General features: G+C 34.7%; 1 protein-coding gene across 1 annotated transcript; it reads left to right on the forward strand.

Moving 5' to 3' along the window:
- Positions 1-10,742: 10,742 nt before the first annotated feature.
- Positions 10,743-15,942, forward strand: LOC117612210 (auxin efflux carrier component 6). Its single transcript, XM_034340972.1, has 7 exons — positions 10,743-11,227; positions 11,346-11,968; positions 13,366-13,567; positions 13,674-13,759; positions 14,055-14,212; positions 14,496-14,572; positions 15,576-15,942. The coding sequence occupies exons 1-7, from the start codon at positions 10,797-10,799 to the stop codon at positions 15,643-15,645; spliced, it is 1,647 nt and encodes a 548-aa protein (XP_034196863.1). The 5' UTR covers positions 10,743-10,796; the 3' UTR covers positions 15,646-15,942.
- The last annotated feature ends 3,427 nt before the right edge of the window (positions 15,943-19,369 follow it).

The raw sequence follows: 19,369 nt of genomic DNA on the forward strand, positions 1-19,369 counted from the left end.
TAGATTCTGATTTTTATGTAAGCACATTAAACTTGGAAAGAAAACAAGCAAACTTGGATTGTTAATGGTTTTACTTTAATGTCACAAGACCCTTGGATTTGGTTTCCGAACTGAAATGCTATAATGAGAGGGTTTTTTGTAATGGTGGACTTAGGAATTTTTATAGGGCTATGTTACATTTTTTTTTTTTTTTTTTTTCAGAGGAGATATATTATAAGCCTTTTTTCTCATGAAACAAAAATGTAAATACAATTTTATAGATCAAACAAAGTCACATTACAATATCAAACTCTTTAGGTTGAACTACATGAGATTCGAGTTCAGAAAGTTTCTCAAAAATTGAAGTATCAACATTAAATGCAGAAGGTGTATCCTTATTATCGTTACCACTTTTTTTGAAGAATGAATAAATAGTTTTTCCTCTCTTTGCCAGTCTATTATCATCATGTGACATGATATCCTAACAAGAAATACCAGACACCAAAAATCATATATGTTAATTAATAATTCAAGTTGCAAAAATAAAACATATATCAACAATCTCCAAAAAAATTCACCCAAACCCTAAATCATAAAAACTTAACAACAACAATTAAAATTAGAAATTAAATGTATATATATAATTTTTTTTTAAAAAAGAGAAAAACTTACCAAGATTGAAGAACCCACTGAAGATAGGTTGGTACCATTTTTTAGAGGAGGAGAGCTATTTCCTCTAGGTTCTCAAGGTTCAAATATGGCGTTTTGGGTGGCTAGAAGAATTTTTTTTATGTTTGCTCTTTGTGGGTGTAGTCCAATATCAATACGATTAGAATATGTCAAGTTGGTAGAGCCTTAGCGTGAGTTCTACTTCTAATCAAATTTATATAGGTTTGGATTGATGTTTATTATTTCTTATAAGCTTCAGGAATGGGCTTATTTTAAATAAAGCTATTATTTACTTTACTTAAATTGGGCTATTATTAGTTTATTATATTTATTTGGTGTAGTGGGCTAATATTTATTGGAGTAGGAATAAACTTAACTATATTTAATATTTAAAAATCTTCCCCAAGACTGAAGCCCACTCCAGCCTAGTAATAGATCCGCCCTTTTTGGTGAGACAGCCAACACACACCAAAGGCCATAACAAGCACAAAAATCATAACAGTCCCAAGTTCATGGCACACCTAAAATTTGATTCAACTCAAACCTAGAAAAAGGTCTAGAGATGTGTCGTCGCGGACGTGAGGACTGAAAGATAACCAAGACAACACCACCATAGCCAAAGTTGAGGGAGAAATCGGCCAACCACAATTGACTACACATATTTTGAAAAGAAAATTAATATCGTGATAATTCAGAAATTTTAATTTGGCCATAGTGAGAAGGTCTTTTAATGGCCAGTTTGGCATTGCTGTGCTGTGAAAATAATCGCTGTCAAATCAGCTGTGAGAGAAAGTAGTTTAGCGTTTGGTAAATTTTTTGTTAAAAGTGTTGTTGGTATTGATTTTACTCATAATCAGAAAATGATTGCCGATTAATCATTAAACCCAGCTCCTCTTCGAAACTGATTCCTGAATAATCAGAAAATAAAAGCACCTCATTAACTGTTTTCCTTTATAGCTTTCTCTCACAACAATTTTTAACAATAAGTGATTTTCTCACAGTTTACCAAACGGGTTGGACTTCCCAAAATTTTTAAAAAATCACTTATCACCCCAAATAAGCATTGTCAAATGGATCGGAAGAGACTATTGATATTTTTTTTTTGGATCGGAAGAGACTATTGAGACTTGAACAAGATAAATGTTGGTTGAAATTGACATTAATCTTGAACTGATGCACAAGTGAAGACTTTGAAACATTTAATCAGCATTGTTTGTCGCCAACCTTGATAAAGTCTATGATGGCTACATATGTGTCTATTTGGGATTCCGAGCCTCTACATTTAATATCGATGCATTTATACGTATTTAAAAAAATCATAACTATTTAATTGATCTAATGAAATTTAATTATTCCACATCATCATAATTGTATTAGATTAAAACTCCTCCTTTTGCACGTTATCACTAGGGATGGCAACGGGTCGGGTAGGGGCCGGGTATGACAATACCATCCCCATCCCCGCTCTTCATCCCCGCCCCCATCCCCGAACCCATCCCCGTTTATTAGGTTTCGGGGAATCCCCGTCCCAGTCCCCGTCGGGGGACTATCCCCCATACCCGCCCCGAATCCCCGATTTTTTTGCATAAAAAAATATTTATCATACATTTTAACATTAAGTTTCATATTAACTTATCATTCAACACATCCAAATTAACTATAAAGTTCAACTCAACTATTTAAAATCACATCAATATGAAATTCCATAGAAAATTAGGATGAATTAGGAGAGGGAAGTTAACTTAGGATTAAACATAAATATTATAAATATATATATATTTATTAAATATAAACATATATATTTTCGGGCCGGGTTCGGGGATGGGGACGCCAATACCATCCCCTCCCCATACCCGTCGGGGATTTTTCAAGTTCGGGGATCCCCGTACCCGATACCCATTTAGACCCGAAATCTCCCCCCGTTAGGGTCGGGGACCCGACGGGGACCCTCCCCTACGGGGATTTTTGCCATCCCTAGTTATCACTCACTCATCTCTTCCTCTCCCATACGGATGCGCAGCCTTTCCCCTTTCTCTCCCACAATTAAATCATTTTTATAATTACCAAAAGCTTGAATTTGATATAATTTAATGCATGCTGGCAATTGGGTTACATATAAACATATATGCTTGTTTTACAGGTGGAAATTTTTTGGAAATGTTCAATTTACAGGGGAGACTTTGCCAACTTTTCGGCATAAGTCGCACTTGAATTTCATTGAATTTTGGTTAGAAGGGCAAATTGGTCATTTGTGCCCGGCATCTGCCAGGTGTCGGACACGCACAGGGTTCGGCTCGGATTCCAAAGTGGAATTTGGGTCGAGTCCTGTCAATACATCATTTAATGAAATACCTCAAAATCGGTAAGTTTTTTAATACCATAATACTTTTTCTTATCTTTTAAAAGTCACAATTGAACACCACCAGATTTGTATTGATTATTTTAAAATCCTAATTGAATACCATCATATTTTTATTGATAACTTAAAAATTCTAATTGAATACCACTAGATTTTTAAGTTTGAAAACAATCTATTAAAATCATAATTGAATACACCCCCTAAACTACAAAGGGAGATGAGGTTTCTCACACACATACTAACAAGGTGTCATGAGGGTCCGAACTTGAGACCACTAATCTATAAATCAAGATTCTTTTTCACTAAGGATTCATCCGATTTCACAAGTGAACATAAGGATTTTTTTTTTTTTTTTTTTTTCAAAAAAAAGGTCTGGGTCAAGTAGAGTTATGGTGTCCTCCACACATTTCCTCCGGCTATGTCCCGACCCGAGATCTCAACCACCAGCCACTGCTCCTCAGCTCCATGGATGAGGATGTTTGTCCCCCACCATTCTCCGTTGTAAGCATTAGTCTGTCTGGTTACTGGTAACCTATTTCTAGCGGTCGTAGATCTGGGATGGTGGCACAGCAAGTGGGAAGTAGTGGTTGTAGCTTCTCCAATTTAGAATTCTTCCTTTGTGTTTGTATTGGGCTGGATGTTTGTTTTAGGTTTCTCCTTTATGTAGCTTCTTTTTTTCTTTGTATCGGATTGAGGCCTTATACCTATTAGTGTTGGGCTGGTTTTTGTTTTTGCATTTTTCTGACTTTGTAATCCCTATCCTTTTAATGGAATGAATTACCTTGATTTTTAAAATTTAAAAAAAAATAAATAAATAACTGAGTTAGAGTGGGTCCCACATGGCAGAGTGAAAAAACAGATGGGCCGGTGCAGACGGGACACGGGTGGCCTGTAAATTCAGGTGGGCGGTTGGGCTTTGGGAGCCCACATAGGGCCACATGTCATTTCATTGTCAAGTCTGAAACAAACAAATGCGACTCGCTTTGACGCTTAGTTACAGACACTGCCTCCCATCTAGTAGAACATTTTGTTTCATATGTTTTAGCAAACTCCCCATACTTTTGTGTTACTTCTTCAAATACTTGTTTTAACGGTTCTTTTGAGGTTTTTGTTCTCTTAAAACAATCTTTTTCTTATTCATTTTTTTAATCTTCTTTTATATCACGAGTTGTATACATCCTTGAGTCTTTCCCCCTCATTACGAGACTAAATCAAATAATTGATGAAACTTAACGTGTAAGAATGTTTTTTTTATTTTGGATGCAATGACTCTTCTCTCTAAAATGTCGGTTGCCGAAAAATGCATTAGCAAAATTCCCTGCTAAGAAATGGATGTCCTTGTAAAGTCTTTGAGATAGGGTACAAAAAACTGACTCTCATTAACTGCGCTAGGTAATTGAGCTTCTCTCGCTTTTTTGACCGAGTTGAATAACATTTCTGTTTGAAATTAATGGCATTCTGCACTTGGGAAACTTTGCAGATGCTTCATTTTCTTTTCCCCAGTCTTAAATTAATACTTAATTAGAAAGCCTGGAAACTTTTTTCTTTTGTTACAAAAAGCTTGGAAACTTTCTGAGAAGAGAAGAACTAGGCTTTGCAAAGGTGGATATGCTTTTTACTTTTTTACTTTTCACTTTTTACTTTACTACTACAACAGTGAGGGTAAGGTTCATGGTTTGATCCGTCGATTTCACACAAAAGCCCATCACTGTTTAGAAGTAAACATATCATTGGCTTTGTAGATTCTCCATGATATCTTGAGCCTCCTGAATCCTGATAAAGAGTCATCTTGCGATGGGTTGGGGTTCGAGTCTCTGTCATAAAGATGAAGTGCTCATAATGATAAGGCCACAACAAGGCTCAGGATTCATCAGCTTTCATTTTATTTGCCCCACATTTTTGGGCGAGTTTCTCCATATCTGGATGCTTTAACTTTCTGTTTTGCTTTTACCAAGCATGCATTTTAACATCATCCAACACCAAAAAGAAGGCAGAAATGCATATAAGGGACATCAGTTTTAGCTATAGTTCGAGTATTATTAAAAAGGTTTGGCTACATTTGTAGTACAAACTTTTTAAGCCCTATATATATATGCACAGATCAAAACCCTAGCTAGCTAGCTAGCACATACAAATACATGGTGTAATATTATCTTGTTATGTTTATGTTTATATGTATACAGTCAAACTCTGCATACAGTGGCGGAGCTAGGATTCTTAGTATGGAGGGGCCAAAATTTCAAAATCACTTATACTAGGTTTTTCATCTTCAACTGGGAGAGCCATCACTAATCTAATTGCAGTAATTGTATTGCTATATCATATATTTTATAATATATTACAAGAGATTAATAATTAAGTGGGGGGGCCAGGGCCATGGCAGGCCTGGCTGTAGCTCCACCCCTGTCTGCATATGAATTACACATTCACGTAAGAATCAATTTTATCAGTAGTCTAGATGATATATCGACTACTCAACTAGCTTATTATGGATTGATTTGATTGAGTAGTATTATTCAATACATTACATAACCAAAATCATTTTTACGGCGAACCTAAATTTTCTAGAGATTATTTTTCCTTCCAGTTCATAGCCTAATCAATTTAATTTACCACCAATCTGAAGATGATCTTTTAAATTAAATTGATTTTCCATATAAAAATTAAAGATGATTTTTCCTTTTAGCAACGCAATATTTAAATTTTGAAATTAAATTAAGGATTTTTAATTTGGTCCTCAAAGGGTAAAATGGTCATAATAAAATAATAAATAAACCATTTGGTCCTAAATTAAAAAGTCAATGGTCTTAAATCGACAAGAAGAAAAGAGCTGGGTTAAATCTAATTATTGCTTAAGAATTTGGGTCCATTTCAAATTGTTCTTTGGACTTTTTATAGTAGCAGAAGCAACAGCGACCACAAGGATGAAGATGACGAAAAAGACCCAAAGTCATGAGGGGTTGGCTTGGCTTAGCATGTACACGTCGACCGACCCATTGTTCTTGTGTTGGAGGGAAAACGTCCAAACATAGCTAGCAAGAATTGCAACCCATTGGGAGACCATACAGTGAGTAGTACTAGTTGCCTTTTATGATCGGTGTGCTGAGAAATTGCAGAGAGAGTCCGTCGGGTATGAGAGCAGAGACGATGGAGAAGGGATGAAGGGATGGTGGATTCTTCCAAATGGTTCTGAATATTGTGAAAAAGGCGGGATAGTGGGTTGTGCTAATGGCGGTTAGGTGTTTGGTGGGTTGGATATAAAGATAGTTTGTGGGTTTTCCAAAAAAAAAAATTGTGGGTGCGTGTGAGAGGGACTGAGAGAGTTATAAATATGTTTTCATAAGTTATTTTACAAACGAGAAAATTTGTCTTTAAAATTTTGAAGATAAAATGAGTGGGGAAATAAGATAGGTGAATGAAAATTGCAGCGCTCAAATTCAAACGTCACTAATTTATTAATGTGTGAGAACTGGACAACTTACTAGTACAAAAATAAAAAGTAAAATAGGAAAGTCATTGACTATCCATCAAATGTCGCATAAATTCACTTTGAAAAGGTGACCATTGCCTAATCTCTTTTTATTTTTTAGTGACATTAATTTTTGTAGCCAAAGGAGTCGTTCCCAATGACGGTTTTAGAATTCAAAAGTTAGTTGGGCAAAACTTACATATCAACTTGACGGTACGAGTGAATTTCATTAATAAACATAAAAAGATACACCTAGTCAGAGAGAACATAATGAGTCTATACCCTCAAATACATCTCTATCCATAAATAAAAGTTCACCAAATACAAAAGCTAAAACTAAAACCAAAAGTAAATGCAATGCAATATAAAACAACACTATTTAAATCTAAAATTTAACCCTGCGAGTCTTGAAACTCTTAAATTCCTCAATTATTGATGCCTCATCGATATTATTAGCAAACTCTCTTTCAATGTGAAGGATCATTCGGTCAACAAGAATTTCATTAGCTATGGTGCTTCAAAGTCGATTCTTAATAATTCTTTTACATGAGAAAGCTCGTTCTATTGTTGCTGTAGAAAGAAGAAGAGTCAACACCAACTGAATCAACCTGTCAAGGAAAATGTAGTTTTCTGCCAAAGTTATTTCCACCAAGTGTTGACATAACTAAGGAAGAGTAGTGGTTTCCTTAAAGCAAGGAAGGTGATGTATATCATTTTGAAAATATCTGAGCTCTATTTCTAAAGCTTTCAACTCATGTGGAAGGAAATCAGCGGGATAGAATTTCTCGGCAAGTTTACATATGTGCTCAATATTAAATGACTTGAAGGAATTACGAGGATCCAATAATGAGCTAAGGGTAAGAAATTCAACTGTTTGCTTTGGAAATTTATCATTTAACTCCCTCAACATGCAATCTATAACATCATTAAATACGACAGGCATGCTCAATTGTAATAACATTTTTTTGTTGACAAGAACGACATGTACCCGTCATATAACGACCACCCATATCAAGAACATCAACACCATGTAGTTCACAAAATGATACCACACTCATGAATAAATCATCCCAACCATGTTCCCTCATATCTTGAAGCTACATTTTTGTGTTTTCAACAAAAAATTTAAAGCACTTACAATGTCTTGAGTTTTATTTTGAAATGCTTGACAATAAAAATTGGTCAATCTCATAATTTTATCCATCAAAACCAATGCAAACACAAACTCAAAAGACATCACAGCAATATAGTTACTTTCTGCATTGCCATGAAACTGTTGGTTAGGTCCATGATCACTGATTTCCAAAAGAAGTAATTTAGTCTCTTTAAATAAACCCATTAAACTTGTAATAGAGGCAAAATGAGAGCCCTAACTAGTGGCTCCAGCTTGTTTCAAAGTACAAGTTTGATGAAGTCCTCTACCTGTCTCAAGTTCCCCAGAATCTAACAACTTTTCGAGTTCAGCTTTTCGAATTAAGTTTAATTCATTATGACGCTTAGCAGAAGCACTAACAAAATTCACAATGTTAGTCAACATTAAAAAAAATCTCCATACAACTTTCACATCTTTAGTTGCGCCATTTAATGCTAATTTCATGCAATGAGCAAAGCAATGCACATAATATGCATATGGACAATTTTAAAGAAACAATGCTTGTAATCTATTCCATGAACCAGGCATATTACTAGCACCGTAATACCCTTGACTATGCATATTCTCCACTAAAATATTGTTATTACCAAGCACTTTGCATATCTCATTTTTAAGAATCAAGGCAGTGTCTGCAACACTCACAATATCGAAAAACCACTCATGAATAAATCTATCACAATCAACAAATCTTAGAATAATAGCCTTTTTTTTTTTTTTTTACTGGATTCATTAAGTAATTCATCAATAATAACACAAAAATTGTGCTTCCCAAGTTCTCTACAAATTGTCTTCCTCACCTTGGTAGCAAAAATATGTAAGATTTGTTTTTGTATGTCATTGGAAATGTACTGACCATTTTGAAGAGCCTTATCTAGGACAACTTTCTCAACTTCTATATTCATTCTTGCAAAAGACTTTACTATTTCAATGAAATTGCCCTGACTAGATGAGTCAACGGATTCATCATGGCCTCGAAAAGTCATGCTTGATTTGTTAGATACCTAATGCTCTCTATTGTGGTCGTAAGTCACAACTGATTGTCTATCACTTGTTGCTTTGATTGCTTATCTACTAGTTTTTCAATATGAAGAGATGGGTTTTTTAAGCTAATCCACTTTTGAATAGCAATATGATGTCGTGAATTTAGCTTGCCTACATGATGTTGAGATGCACATTGATTCTCACCAATTCTCTTCTATTTCTTATACCCATCAATAATAAAGGTTGGGTGTGACTGATTCATGTCAAAAAGAAAGCAAGAAAAACAAAATACTTTATTCTTAATAACTGAATACTCAAACAAAGTGAATTGGCCAAACCATTTTTTATTAAATCAACAAAAGTCCCGCCCTTCTTAGTGGCTTGGATAGTCTTCTCACTCGGGTTGATATGGTCATAAAAGAATATATGCTCTTCGCACATTATCTTGTTTATTCACCAAATATTTGTATATTAAACGACATAATACTGGATCACACTCAAGATAATTGAAATTAAAATCATGATCATCATTGACTCTTTGAGATTCAACTCTTTCAACTGGAGGCTCGACAATGGGATACTCAGGAAGATTTTGCTCATCACATATTGGAATAGATAAAGAAGTGCTAGAAGGAAATGTACTAGATGATGACCCATCATTCTTTTTCTTAAAAAAAAAGACAATAAATTCTTTGTTCTCTTGGGATTTAGATTGTGATCCGACATAATAAAAGATAGCATATGAATAATACGTAGAAAGAATTTTAATCAAACATACCTACAAAAAATAAAACAAATTTCTCATAATAGCATCTCAAAAATACCAAACTAAAAATTATAATTCATCCATAATTAGACTCTATAATACTCAATTTTAATAAAATCACAATCAAAGCCCTAGGATAATTCATCCCCAATCAAAACCCTAATTAATTTCAACAAAATCCTAAAATTATAATTCGTCCCTAATTAAACCATAGAATACTAAATTTTAAATTAAAACTATAATTTAAGATATATATAGCAAAGGAGAGAATGAGAATAATACTTCTTGTTGACAAACGGAGAGGAGAAGATGTTGTTGCCAAGTTGCCTACCCAAGATAATAGAATATGTAGCCAATAGAGGGAGAATTTGACCCAAAAAAAAAGAAGAGGGAGAAACTTGCTGCTGTTAGGTAGCAAAGAGAGATAGAGAGAAACAAGAAGCCTAATAGCCAAAAAAGAAAGAGAGAGAAGATATGAGACCATATAGATGGGCAACATGTGTAAGGTTTGCTTTTAATTTTTTTTAATTTTGAATTGGGCTTACAGCAGATGTAGTTTTTTTTTTTTTTTTTTTGGTTGAAAAATTTTGGGTTGGGTAGGCCCTGTTCATAGCATCGTCCTTGAGTCTAACTCAGTTGAAAAAATCCGTTACTTACAAATGGTCTCATGTTTGAACTCCCATAACATATTGATAGTATATATGTGAGAAACCATCTTCTCCATGTAATTTAAATTATCACTTGTAGTTTAAAAAAAAAAAGGAGATTCACTATTATACCCAATATAAGAGCCCAAATTATAAAAAAAAACTCTATATGAAATGGAATTTAGAAACACACTCAAAACTCATTTACAACATAACAAAAAAGCTCTTAACTTCTTTTAAATTACAAAACTGCCATGAATTTCTTAAAACAAACCCAACCCAAAAATTCATAAAAAAGTCCAAAACACTCAATAGGGCATTAAAGTAATTTAATAATCAAAATTAAATTCAATAAGGTCAGCTATCTCTTTTTGAGTATGTTTATAGAAATTAAATGATGTAAAATTTATTTATAATTTTAGTGCTAAGAATGAGTATATGACTAAATATCTCTATAAAAAAAAACATCAATCTTCGTCAACATATACTGCACAACCGTGCCTCCCGCTAAAAACCTCAGTACTACTGACACAAAAATAAAAATAAAAATAAAACCACAAGTACAATACACCACCACAAGTAAATATATAAAACCACAGTACAATACTCTATACCACCACAAGTAAATTAGTAACTCTTTGAGGGACATTCTCGTCCATAACCTCCTATATAAACTCTCAAGTGTTCACTCTCATCTCTCATGTAAGTGCAACTCTACCTTGAACTGAGAGCTAAACAAAGAAAAAAGGTAGAGAAAAGCAATTAATAAGAAGATGATAACAGCAGAAGATTTCTACAAAGTCACCTGTGCAATTGTCCCGCTATACTTTGCAATGCTGGTGGCCTATGCCTCTGTCAAATGGTGCAAAATATTCACACCGGAGCAGTGCTCCGGCATCAACCGCTTCGTGGCGGTTTTCGCCGTTCCGGTGCTGTCTTTCCACTTCATATCCCAAAACAACCCTTATCAGATGGACACCAAGTTCATATTGGCTGACACTTTCTCTAAGCTCTTGGTCCTTGCTTTGCTCTCACTTTGGGCAATTTTCTTCAAGGCAGGAGGGCTTGACTGGCTTATCACTCTCTTCTCATTGGCCACTCTGCCCAATACACTGGTCATGGGCATCCCTTTGCTCAAGGCCATGTATGGTGATTTCACTCAATCCCTCATGGTTCAAGTGGTTGTGCTTCAATGCATAATATGGTACTTTTCTTCCATTCTTTTTTTCATATATATATATTTTTTTATGGCAAATTTATTTCTTGCTTAATTTGTGAATACATAAATAAATATTTAACCAGTCTCACTCGATCTCTGGCAGGTACACACTTTTGCTCTTCCTCTTTGAATACAGAGCAGCCACACTACTCATCCAAACGCAGTTCCCGGGACCCACCGCAGCAGCCATAACGAAGTTCGAAATCGATGACGACGTTATCTCCTTAGACGGCCGAAACCCGCTTTGTACGGAGTCGGAAACCGACGATAACGGCCGTATCCGGGTCCGCATCCGACGCTCCACGTCATCAGTCCCTGGCTCCTCAGCTCTATCATCCTCCATGGGTCTCACTCCCAGACCATCAAACCTTTCCAACGCCGAAATTTTCTCAATCAACACACCTCACCATGCAAACCATGACTTCACGTTGGGGCATGGTGACGTGGCGTTTGGGTATCGATCCGCAAGCCCTCAATTTTCCACCGGCTACGCGTCTTCCGACGCGTACTCGCTACAGCCGACGCCGCGTGCGTCGACTTTTAATGAAATGGACACGACGACTGTCGCCACCACGGCCAACACTCCGGTTTGGGGGAGGTCTCCTGTGGCCGGAAAGTTTTCCCAGCAGCCTTCGCCGGCGTTTAGCTGCGTGAGGATGGTGTGGGAGTCGCCGGTGAAATGTGAAAGTGGGGATCAGATACAACAAGGTCGCAAAGAGGTTGGAGGTACGCATGTGCATGTGTAGATGTAGACTTGTCGTGTGGTATGGTATGTCTTTTTACGCTTTATGTTGTGAAGGGGACCAACGGTGTCGTTTTGTGTGATGAAGAAGAACACCAACGAGACATGCAGCTTTTTCAGGGAGGATATGTACGCTTTGTCCTCTAGTAGAGTAAACGAAAACAACTAATGCAGAGTGTACAAATATAATCAATTAATCCCTACGTGAAAAGATAAATAATTACACAAATTTTACAAATATTTGGGTATATATTGTTAATAAAAAGACTATAGAAACTAGCCAAGGGGTCTAGTCCTGTAAAAAGGACATTGATTTGTAGACCAGAGGTTTTAGGTTGGCTTCATAGTTGTGTCTGTGAGAAATTCCTTTCTCCTGTAATTTAGACTGTCGCTTATACTAAAAAAAACAAACTAGAAACTAAAATACCATTTTTTTCTATGGATAGTTGTAATATCACAAATCCAAAATATAATTGCATCTAGAGGGTAGAGAAATAAGTTAGAATCAAGCAAGATTAATGGTTTGATTTTGTAGAGTTCCAATGTGTTCGAATCTCCCTCTCTAATATAGCTTATATAAATTACATGTCGACCTCAATTATTTGATTATGTATGATGATATTTCCCTGTGAAAAAAGTCTTCAACCTCAAAGGAGACATGTGGTGTCTCCACTCAAAGCCTAATTCAAGAGGAAAGTATTCAAAATTTCCCTAAACCAATTGACACAAAGTCATCTCGAATTTCTACTTATATTTTGCTTAGTCATCAGAACTTTCATTGATAGGTGCCATCATTTGCTTGAGAGCACGTGTGTAATGATAAAGGGGAGCTATTTGATTACTTAATCTTGGTAGTCATGGTAAAGAATCCTATAAATCATAACGCCCAAATCATGCTCACCCAAAATTTTCAGTTTCTAATTATGTTGTCTTATTGTGCTTCGTAAAAGGAGGAGCATTACTTTCTAATATAGTAATAGAGAAATATGTATCACTAAATAGTATAATCTTATGTCGTGATACTATTAATCTAAATAGTTTAATTCTTTAAGTAAATATGAGTTTAGTCAAATTAGTTAAAGTAGATATGCTCTCTACTTTACACCTAAGTTCGAATTATGTTTTCCGTAATTTATATTAAATTAAAATAGAATATCGTTTGTTGAAAAAAAAAAAAATTATTTGATTATTGATTATTTTCTCTAACTATTCATTTGGATCCTATCCACACAAAAAATATTAAACATGTTCATATATGATTTTATAATTCTAATTCTAAATGAAGTTTGTCAACCTAACAATTTAATCAAATAAATAAAAATATTTGTGAATTAAACTTATGTGAATCATCATTGATTGTTTTTCACTCTCTTTGTTTCAGAGAAAGAAATCAGCTTCAGAGACTGCACCAAAATCCCAATGCCAGAGGAGGCAGATACGAAGGCCGCAGCAACTAATCAAGAAATGCCAAGTGCCCTAGTCATGCTAAGGCTTATACTAATCATGGTTGGAAGAAAGCTTTCCCGCAACCCAAACACATACTCAAGTGTCTTAGGCCTTGTCTGGTCTCTCATCTCATTCAAGTGAGCTATATAAATATATACCATAAAGTCTTAATCATTCTCGTTAACTTTCATCCTAAGCTAAGCTATGCCATTCATGATCGTTTTATTCTCTATTATTTTTCAGGTGGGATGTGGGGATGCCGAATTTGGTGAAATATTCCATAAAAATAATATCCGATGCAGGTCTAGGGATGGCTATGTTCAGTTTAGGTATTTCATCTCTGCATTGCTCAAAACATACGTGTATTACGCAATTAATTAACTCATAATTTAATGTGACAGTTGACGCATACTTATTATATGTATGAATTATTACAATTGACTGTTAACGCATCAATTCTCACATCATCGTTTAATTATAGAGCATAAAACAAGTTTTTAGTTTTTAGTTTTTTTAAATTCTATCACAGGATTGGATTCCATTGCACTTTCATATGATGAAACATTGATGTTTAGGGTTTGACTTTTGAAAATGGCAATAAATCGTTATGAATGAATGTTGTAGGGTTGTTCATGGCCCTTCAGCCTCGGATTATTGCGTGTGGCACAAAAAGGGCAACAATGGGGATGGGGATCCGTTTTATTTGTGGGCCTCTTCTTATGTCTGCTGCCTCTGTCGCCACTGGTCTAAGAGGAGTAAAACTTCATGCTGCCATAGTTCAGGTACTGTCGTTATATACGGATGAATGATTGGAGAAAATTACATGAAAACCATTGAGCTATATAGGTCGCTAGGTTTTATACAATTTCCCACCATAATATAAAATCAGAAAATGAAAAACAAAAACAATCGAACCACATTTGTTTTCGCCTCAATTAAAGTTTTGTTACTACTTACGGCTAATTCCGTTCACCTTTTAGGTCGAGTCTATTGTTCAAGTGACATTAATGTTACCTTAGTCTTTGATGATGGTATGAAATGTTGAATAACTGATGATTTGATCAGGCAGCGCTTCCACAAGGAATAGTACCATTTGTCTTTGCTAGGGAATACGGGCTGCATCCTGACATTTTGAGTACAGGGTAAGTTCATTTTGTTCTCATTTCTACTTCATCTTCATACATTGATTCATAATTTTATTGTATAAAAGTAAAATTATTAGCAGTATAAAATATTTTGTGAAAAAGTCTTATAGGATTCTGCTTAGCCAAAAAGAGAGAAAGGGGGAAAAAAAATCTTTGGGTGCTATGAAAAATCTTGAACCAATTATTATGGTTTTCCCTTTATTAAGGTGGTGAAATGTGAGTAGGCTTTTGCTAGCTTTCATTGTGTAGCCCAACCTTCAAACCAGACATTAAAGAAAAAGGAAGGTGAAAAGATTTAAAGGACAAGAACTATAAACTAGTTTTATTAAGTGAAAAATCAACAATCTTCTAGTTTTCATCACTTTCCCCCCTCCCAATTTTATTCTTCAACGGGTCATGTGGGGGCAATGGTACTATATACCAAAAGTAGCTAATTGATTGTTGTTTCACCTAGTCAAATGTTAATGTTGGTTCGATGCATCGTGTGTGAGTAGGAGCAATGTTATGGACAGTCGTGTCTAAGGAGAGTGGTCCACCTTTGTGGTCAGTGTCCTGAACACTGTCATAATGAGTAGTTGTTAGCCGTTAATTGATGTGAACCCATCATGATTAACTTTAAAAATTGTTGAATGTGACCAATTCTATAATGGACTTCACATCAATCATTGACTAAGAATGTCTCTCACGCGTGCATGGATACCAATTATAAGAAGTCTACCAGAAATTAATGTGTTAGTGGCATTGTATTTCTCTCACACACTCAACCACTTAACTTTAATGGGAATAAAAAATTAGGAGATACTAATAAGGCAAGACTTAATCCAAAAAGTACTTACAAACATAATCGAATACTAAATAAAACAAAAACTTATTTGCCTCCAACTTCTGAAAAACTATCTTTGATAAAATTAGACACACACTTAGTTTATGAAAATACATAATTATTCATTCAAAATGCTAATTGCAAGAAATACTTATAAGCTCTGCCCTTGTTGTGCAGGGTTATTTTTGGGATGCTAGTGTCCTTACCAGTAACGCTCCTCTACTACATACTTCTAGGGTTGTATTAATGGAAAAACAAGAAGATGATAATAAAAAAGAAAAAGTCTGCATTTTCAGCTAAAGCATATGAACTGAATCGTCTAAGTGCCAAAGTGTTATGGGCAGAAAAGAATGCTCTTTGAGGTTTGGTGTCATAGTAGTACATAGACTAGTGGTGGCCGAAAGGAAGATGGAAATCATGGCTTATGATTAAGGTAGGAGACTTATTTTTCTTCTTGGGGTTGGGTAAAGTTTCCCCGACCAAACCATGTATTTTGACTCAAGAAAAAAGAAAAGGAGAAGAAAAAGGCTAAATCATGTTGTTCCTACTATTTGTTCTTTTTTTTTTCTCCCTTTAATATTTAAAGCAATTATCATACAATAGTTCTTGCTTTTTGGTAACAAATTTATATGTGAAGTCAATTAGACAGATTTGGCTTAAAATTGAAGCTTGTCTTAGATATATATATATATATATATATATATATATATATAGCATGATTATATCTTTTGTTGGCCAAAATGCAAGTGCCAAGAAGATTACATGGCAAAAGCCTATGACTCTATGAGTTATGACCCAAATCTGTATAATATGTATATGTGGTAGTGTTAAAGCTTGCCTCGTTGCATTCTTGAGACAGAAGTCTTGAAACATAATTATTGGTCGGTTTTTAATCTACTTGGTAGTCATATATACTGCACCTGAAAAATATGTTCTACTCATCTCTCACGCCTTCATGTTTGACTTGGATTTTGATAAGATCCCACATTGGCAAAAAAATGTCAAATGGCCGTCAATAATCAATTAGATATTTATTTGGTCATGGGGTAAAATCCGGTATGGGTAAGGGAATGAGGATTGTTATGAATCGAAGAACTTAAGAATTTGGGAATAAGGAATTGGAATCGGATCAACTACTCATTCTAGTTGATCTGATTCCTAGTTTTGATGATATTTGATTAGAGATTTTACCATGGAACTTCCATAATTTTTTTATTTTGTGTGTGTATGTAAACGAAGGAGAAGTAAGGAATTGGAATCATTCCAATACATGTGTTAGTAAACACAAGAGAATAAGGAATTGAAATGATTTGATACCCATTATTAATAAATAAACATGATAGTGAGAATGACGTTTTAATTTTGCTTTGAAATAGTGTTTTATGAATTTTCAAATAAACTGTCTACACTTTTAATTATTATATTATTTAATATCTTTATTTAATAGATATTTTCTTAATTTGAAAATTTTACTTTGATTAATGGAATGAGAACCCAATCTTCAATGGGGAATTCGCACTCGATTGAAATTGATAAGTTTTAGGGGATGGGGGTGGGGAAGGTGAGGGAAAATCTGATCCCAAGTTGTCTCATTGTAGAAAAATTTGTATGAAACGGGAATAATACTGTTTTGTTATCCTCAATCAATCATGCTATGCTAAGTAGAAAAGTTATCACACATAGTATAATACGATTAATTGAGAATGGCAAACCAGTGTTATCCTCATTGCACATAAGTGTTTCTCATCCCGTTGCTGTCCCTATCTATCTTTTGTGTACCTTACCTATAGCCTAGTCCAGTGAGGAGCGATGGACCCCTTTGCATAAAATTACAGGCTAGGGTTCCATATTCTCAATTGGGCCTAAATCCCTAAGGTCCAATTTTTTTTTTTTTTACACTTTCAATGGAGATAGACAAGGCTTGGATGGGCTTTTATATGCACAGAAAAGCTCTTTTGCTGAAAGCTGGATGTGGAAGAATGTTCGAGGTAATTTTCGGGCAATGGATCACGTTTACCACTCCAGACTATATGCACTACCAGTTATTTGTGGTGTAATGATATTTTTCTTTCTATTAGTCTAATGATATTTCTCTTTACTACGTGGAGGGAGATTCTAAATTCGATTTCCTCTTTGGTTAGATTTTTTTTTCTTGAATAACCAAGGCAAAAAGATTTGTCTTATTCACTAAAAAAAGAAGGGTGTGTAAGTATGTCGTCATAATGAGTAATGTTGTACAAATAAAATGCAAGGCCACGCTTTTGAAGAAACCGATAAATAAAGTGATGAAGGAAACTGGCCAATTTGCAAGAGAAGGGAAATTGCATCCGTTAAAAAGACAAGGGGAAGGAGCAGAAAATTACAAGGAGGAAGAGAAACAAAGCTCAGAAGATGGAGATTTTCTTTGAAGAGAAGATAATTTGTGTGGGAGCTTGAAGAAGAGCATAGTTAAACCATGGAGAACAAAACTGCTGCATCTGCATAGTCAGGAGTTTGATTTCTTTTATCTTCTTTGCTATTAATTCTCTGGTTAAATTGTTTTTCTTATGAATTTTATGAGCTCTCTTGTCTAAAACTAAGATGGTGGTGGTATGTCAAAACTTGAGTAGTTATCATGGTAGAAATCAAGTGATTAATTTTCATTCTTTATTGCTACCTTCAATTTTGGAAGAAAACTTAGGTTTCCACCATGGTTTTGGGGGTGGATTCAAGTAGTATCTTCAATTGAATCTTTATTTTTATTTAATTAAATAATTATTTAAGTTAAATTTCACAAAAATATATCCATTTTTGTTGTTGAATTATGTAATTAAGCTCTAAGTTTAGAGCTACCTCTCTATATTTCACATTCTTAAGGTTAATTTAATTTGGATTAGCCTTTTCAATTATAGATTAATTTTATTTACATGATGTACCAATGGCTGAATTTGAATTGAAATTGAAAAAGAATAAAAATAGAAATTAGTTCTAACAAATTCTAGTTTGTTTGTATCTTCAATTTTTCGGCATGCAATCTATTAGGCTTTTATGTGTATGTATATATTTTAGAGAATATGTATTTTATATTTTTAAGCCCAAGCTACAAGCCACCGCATTCTCTTAGTTTTCATATAGGAAGAATAATTCCTATTATTGGTTTGTTAATGTAAAAAAAAGATTGCTTGGAAAAATAAAAATGCTATAAAAATTTTGTTTGAACAAAATATGATAAAAGAATTGTTTCGTTAATGTGAAAGTTCTTTTGTTTACAATAATCATTAAGCCAAACATTCCGAAATGAATCATATTTGGAAATAAATAAGAAGCAATTCCTACAAATCATAGTCACACATGTGTAGAAACTTTTCTTTTAGGAAATTTTAATAAGTTATTTTTGCAATGTGTCATGTTGATACTTAAATTTGATTCAACAGTGGGATGACTTTTTTGACATTTAGGTCACGCAATTCTTTCGGACCAGGTTAGGAGGGTGACATCGGTATGGTGTTGGCCAAAGACCCTCCAATGCTTAAGTCAGTTGAGTATTTGAGAGTAAAGTATACGATAGTTTTGGGGTGTTTAGAATTGCCTAACTTTGAGAAAATGTCGTAAAACCGATCTGATCATAGTCATACCCTAGGACAATCTATTCCTCCTTGGACTATGACTCCCTATAGGTGGACGTGTCTTGGCAAACCTGAAACATCCTAGTTCCTTTAGGATTAGAAGTCCTTTAGGTTAACACAACGTACCTCGGAGCTTACTCCACATACACTTCAGCTCCTACCTATTTAGGTAGGAATTCTAATCAAATGTAAATCGAGATAGGTAAGCCTCATCCACACCGGTCCTAAATTCATGGACTAATTGACTTAGGAGCCCACCTGAGAATAGGTGGGAAACATATGTGGTAATTAAGTTTGAGCTCAGCTCAACCACTTGATCTTGAGCTTAACTTAGTCTAGCCACTCAACCTCGAGCTTAGCTCGACG

This window comes from Prunus dulcis, chromosome 8 (assembly GCF_902201215.1).
Source record: "Prunus dulcis chromosome 8, ALMONDv2, whole genome shotgun sequence".
NCBI lineage: Eukaryota > Viridiplantae > Streptophyta > Magnoliopsida > Rosales > Rosaceae > Prunus > Prunus dulcis.